The sequence below is a fragment of the Sinohyriopsis cumingii genome, chromosome 1, assembly GCF_028554795.1.
Source record: "Sinohyriopsis cumingii isolate HCF-2022 chromosome 1, ASM2855479v2, whole genome shotgun sequence".
In the NCBI taxonomy this organism is placed as follows: Eukaryota; Metazoa; Mollusca; class Bivalvia; order Unionida; family Unionidae; genus Sinohyriopsis; species Sinohyriopsis cumingii.
The window spans coordinates 98,976,945-98,982,944 of record NC_142961.1 but is presented as its reverse complement, the minus strand read 5'-3'; the positions used below and the strand labels follow the sequence as shown (position 1 = coordinate 98,982,944).

General features: G+C 37.8%; 1 protein-coding gene across 1 annotated transcript in view; it reads left to right on the top strand.

Annotated features, from left to right (window-relative positions):
- Nucleotides 1-682: 682 nt before the first annotated feature.
- The window catches only part of LOC149807430 (uncharacterized), a 56,484-nt gene continuing 51,166 nt past the window's right edge, over nucleotides 683-6,000 (top strand). The window contains exons 1-2 of the mRNA XM_089954994.1: nucleotides 683-1,393; nucleotides 2,868-2,989. Of these exons, the coding sequence (XP_089811120.1) occupies nucleotides 683-1,393; nucleotides 2,868-2,989 (833 nt within the window). The remainder of the gene's footprint in view (nucleotides 1,394-2,867; nucleotides 2,990-6,000) is intronic.

The following is a 6,000-nucleotide window of genomic DNA, read 5'->3' as shown; positions in this document are numbered from 1 at the left end:
GCGCTAAGATTTCATACGGCCCGCAGCTTCGGTCATATAATGTATTATTTATGGCCCGCTAGCACACGAAACCTTCTCCGCTCATTTCTGCCATGGCGACTGAAAAGAAAAAGAGGAAAGTTGAAAGTGAGGGCTGCAGCTTTCAGGAGAGATAGGAATTACAATACTTTTTCACTGAAAATCGAGGCAGTTGTGTTTGTCTCATTTGTAACGAGACAGTTGCCTTGTAAGGATTTCAACGTAAAGAGACACTAACATATATGAGACAAGCTAACAGGGAGTAACAGCGCTGAAAATGTGAAGCAATTCCAAGCTTCTCTGGCATTAAACAGCGATTCTTCACGCGGGCATGTGAGTCAAAGGAAAATATCACCAAAGGAAGTTACGAAGTGGTCATGTTAATAGCTAAACATGGCAAATCCTTTACTAAAGGTACATTTATCAAAGACTGTGTCATGAAAATGGTGGTGAACATTTTCCCAGAGAAGAAGCAAGAATTTATGAATGTTTGCCTGGCAAGTAACACTGTAGCACGGAGAGTGGAGGACATATTGTCAGATATTAAGAGACAACTGAGGGACAGGGGAGTGACTTTTGATTATTTCTCATTAGCCTGCGATGAAAGCACCGATGCTTCTGATACTGCACAGCTCTTGCATTTTTAAGAGGAGTTGATGACAGCATGAACGTAATAGAGGAGCTGCTTGACCTCCAAAGCCTTAAAGTCCAAACCAGAGGAACGAATATATTCGTTTTTGTTTGTGATGCTGTTGATGATATGAAACTACTGTGGAGTAAAGTTTCTGGGATCATTACCGATAGTGTGCCTGCCATGGCCGGTGAGCGAAGTGGATTGTCCACACTGATTTGCAATAAAGTCAGCGAGGAAGGAGGTAACACTATTAAACTACACTGTATAATTCACCAGCAGGCTCTCTGCGCCAAACATCTCAAATTTGATCATGTTATGAAACCAGTGGTAAAGGCAATCAATTCTATTCGCTATAAAGCTCTACACCACCGACAGTTTCAGCAGTTCTTGCTTGACATCCAAGATGAATACGGAGACACAATGTATCACAATGATGTGAGGTGGCTAAGTTGGGGGTCCGCAATGCAGCGAATTTTCTCTCTCAGAGAAGAAATAAGACATTTTTGTGTGAAAAGGGCAACCGATGAAAGAATGTCCGATCCTGTATGGCTGGCAGATTTGTCGTTTTTGGTTGACATAACGAAGCATCTGAATGGGCTGAATGTTAATCTTCAAGGACGAGATGCAGTGGTGAACCAGCTATACGTTCACGTCAAGGCCTTTGGAACGAAGCTACAGCTTTTCCAAAGACACTTGTCCCAAACAGAGCCCTGCACCATGCACTTCCCAGCTTTGAAAGAGGTAATTGACAGTTTACCACAGGACAACATCGGTGTGCAAATGAAGAGTTATGCAACAGCTACCGCATCTCTTTCTGTGGAACAAAACAAGCACTTTAGGATTTTCCTGTTATTGAAAAGGACATGTTGCTTTTCTCTTCTCCCTTCTCCGTGGACCCTGATGATGCTCCTCCACAGCTGCAGCTAGAGCTCATTGAGCTGCAGTGTGACGATCAGTGGCGCGACAAACATCAGCAGCTTTCTCTTGTTGACTTTTACAGACAGCTGGATAAAAGCAGATTTCCAGAAATGCAAACATTTGCTAAGAATATTCTGAGCTTATTTGGCTCCACATATTTGTGTGAGTAGACATTCTCTGTCATGAACTTAAACAAGAACCGATTGGTCAAGACTAAGTGACTCCCACTTACGTGACATTTTACGCATCTCAACCACTGCCCTCAAACCAGACCTGGCCTCTTTAGTGAAATCCAGATCTCAGTATCACCCTTCTCATTAGTGTCAGCAAGTTATCGGTTTCTTGATCAATCTGAAATTGAGTGTTTTGAACGGTAACATCTGTCACTTGTAACAGTGAAAAGCCAAAAGCACACTTATGCTCTTGGACTTATGTCACTTATTTTATTAAACACTTGAATAAGATTTGGTTATAACAGTTGATGTTATGTACCTGTATATGTGGCACAAACTATTATTTTCTGAAAGATCTTTTAAAAGACAAAAGCAAAATTCACTTATTTTCAACTTTAGTGATAACAGAAAACTTTGCATTAGTTATAACTCCTGTTTAAAATGACCATGAGGCAAAGATATTTATCTAACTCGGGCAAATTTAAGGTATTACATACAGTTCAATGTTATCTGACTCTCCAGATATGAATGAAAGGTAGAATTGTGTATATAGAGTTGTTCATGTCTCCTTGAGAGGCTTATATTTAGTTACATTGTCATTTGAAAAATAAAGATAATTGTGACAATACAAATTATTTTATTTCTTTATTGTTTTTTTTTTTTTTTTTTTTTTTATATTATTTATTCATTGTTCTATAACAGTGTATATTTGCATATAACTTTTATGGTTTAAAAAAACATCAGAAGGAACTATTGGCCCCCCGTCATCTTCACTTTATCAAATCTGGCCCTCTTTGCAAAAAGTTTGGACACCCCTGGATTAGCATCATTGGGTCATGCTGATTTTCGCAAAATAGTCCGACCCCATAAATAAAATTGCCAACAAAAGTTAGGTTACTGTATTTACTGTAAATGTTTGGACAGCATTTATGTTGTAACATTGTATATGATGGGAAACAATAAATTATTTTATAAAGTAAGTTTAGTATACTGTATCTTGAGGTGTTGGAAGAATTTCGGAAAACCCCAACAAGAACCACCAATCCACAAAACTGATGTTCCAGCAATGATTTCTCTAAAATAAGTTTTATGCAAGATTCCAATTTTGTTAATTTGAATTTCAGGTTATTCCACTCGGTCTGGTTGAGAAACTGAATCAGGCAGCATCTGTACCAATAAAGACTGCAGAACAGCTGGATTTATTCCTCAGGTTCCAACATGAGATAGGCACAATTCTCTACTTCAGGTAAACAAGACAATTCATGTTTATTTTGGGTTCAATAATTGTTGTGCCACTGCTGCATAGGACCTTAAGTTTTCTCAATCTGATTTAAGATGATTAAGGGATGGGAGTAGTAGTGTGGAGTGTCACGCTATATTTTAAATTCCATGAGTTCATGAGGTTGTATATATCTGATGCATGCATACCTGCATTTTGTTCTACAGTTTTGTATACAGTACATAAACTCCACTATCATCATCAAATAAATTAACATTTGCATTTTCTGTATGTGCATGCAGCATTTTTGTTTTTCACAGACACATATTTAGCATCCATTTATATGCTATTCTCGGACTGCTATGGTGGCCTAGTGGTTAGAGTGTCCACCTCGGATGTGGGAGGTCGTAGGTGCAGACCCTACCCATGTCATCCCAAAGACTTAAAAAATGCTACTAACAGCTGCCTCGCTTGGTGCTCAGTATTAAGAGGTTATTGTAAGGACTGGCCAGATTGGTGTCAGGATTATCTGACTGGGTGGGACATGATACTACTTGTCTGCAGCACGATGACCCATTGCTAGACATCACACACACACACACACACACATGCCATTCTCATCCATGACAAGATAACAAAAATGCTTTTGAACAGACTACCTGTTAGTTGTCATGACTTTAATTCAACCTTTTAGGTGTTTCCTAGGTCCACCATTTGATCAGATAAATGATCCATAATTGAATATAGTTCTAATTAGTGGATATTGTTTACTTGATACTAAAACAAACCATAACCACCAGTGAAACCTCAATATAACATATATCACTGTCTGACACACTGGAAGAGTAACCATCAATTTAGAGGAGACAAGATACAAATCAAAAGAGTATCTTCTTTTAAAAGGGGTGATGATGAGTAATGTGCATTTTTATAAATGGGGACACATTTAGAATGCCTCTTTTAATGGGACACATTTCAATGCCTCCTTTATGGGGGACATATTTAGAATTCCTCCTTTATGGGGGACACATTTTGAAAGCCTCCTTTATGGGGGACACATTTGGAATGCATCTTTTACGGGGGACACATTTGGAATGCATCTTTTACGGGGGACACATTTGGAATGCATGATTTATGTGGGACATATTTGGAATGCATCTTTTATAGGGGACACGTTTGGAATGTATCTTTTTGCTGAATATACAGTTAAGATCAGATAATTAGGGTTGAATCAGTGAGGTGGGTTGCTGAGGGACATTACCATCCACATCATCTTGTTGTTTTTGTAGAATATTTAATTAACATAAATGAGTACATGTGCTTGCAACATATGTCTCAGATGAAGTAAAATAATAGAAATGTAAACGACCAGTGCTAAAAAGATCCGATAGCCCAACTCCACTGACCCCTGTAATATTAGGTCTGGTCCATAATCCTGTATTAAAAATGAGGTGCCTATCAGGCTTGTCAAAAACTATAATTTGCCTGAGGAAACTTTGATTGTGCAGATGAAATGTGTAAATTTTCAAGATGTTGACATACCTTCCATAATACATCACAATCTAAATCAGATGATCACTGTCCTATGTGAAATTGAGATCTGATTTTAATCAAATTGAAGTATGGTGTGCCATGCTTAAAATACAATGAATAACTCCCAAACCCCTTGATATGGTCATGCTCTGAGATAACACAATTTTTAGCATTCATCAAATACAACCCACACACTTGCAGTATATGCCTGTTAATGTTGCATGTAAAAACGGCAACAGTCATGATTGGAGCTGATGTCAAACAAACACTTGGACAATTTAAATAATAGCAATCAAAAGAAAATAAATCGGGTATAAACCACTGTTTCACATAATTGGCTGACAGTAGCTAGAGAGATGTGTTCAAAGTCTGCAGTGGGTGAGCTCAGTGTTCTTATTTGCATACGAGGTTGGATCAGGAAATGGAGCAGTTTCTTGTCAGTACTTCAAATCGATGATAGATGCGTGTACAATAACAAAACTTATTACGTGGTACTGCCTTGAGTGTTAATGTTTAAGCCATATCTATTTTTTTTTGAAAGTTTGTGAACAGCGGCAACATTTCTTTGAAGTAGGATTGTACTGCATATAAAGAATGCAAAGATTGATCATTTCAGTTGTCGTAATGTTATTCAAGTGTACTTCATAAATTTTTTGCCAATTAATAAAACAATTAGCTATTGGCCAAGTGCACCACAGATAAATTTCAGAGCTCTTGGTTGACGGAGTTTTTCTTTAAGAAGCACGGCAGGTAAAAAGAGAAATAGAAGGGGAGGGTATTAATTATATGCAAATACTGCAAACAAGAGATTGACATAATGTCTACTCGATTCTGACCAGAATTCATTCAGAGAATCACGAAGAGAAGTTTGAAGACCAGGACCCTCCAGTTACTAGTGAGTGTAGTGAACAGTAATGACAATTGCGTCATCTAAACCATATTAAATATATATATGAATTATAGCTACTTCAACATTTTTGTGACAATATTAAAAAGGAGGAAATTTAGGGCATGTGAAACTTGGAGTCCTGGCTTGTGGAGTTTCAGTCAGGGAAAGTCACGAGCCAAGGGCCTGTGTCGAAATCAATTTCTTTGAACGCTGATAACTAATAATTGTATTGATGACTGATGAATATTAAAGTAACTTATATAGGCTAGGTATGGTTTTGTATCAATTGCCACCTCTTATTTTGATGTGTATCAGTTTGGCAAAATTATAGATGCATCAATACATCAATATTGTTTCATACCTAATTGTTATTGCCAGAAGTGGAAAGCCATTTTCACATGGGTTGCTTTTCCCTATAAAGCTTTGTATGATGTCTAGTTCCTCCTAAATGAAACCGATACTGATCTAACATCCAGTATGGGTACCTTGATGTCATCTCCAAAATGAAACCGATGCTGATCTAACATCTGGTATGGCTACCTTGTTGTTGTTGTTGTGGGGTTTAATGTCATTTTTTAGCACATGATAGGCTATACATCGTGGCCAGTATTAATGG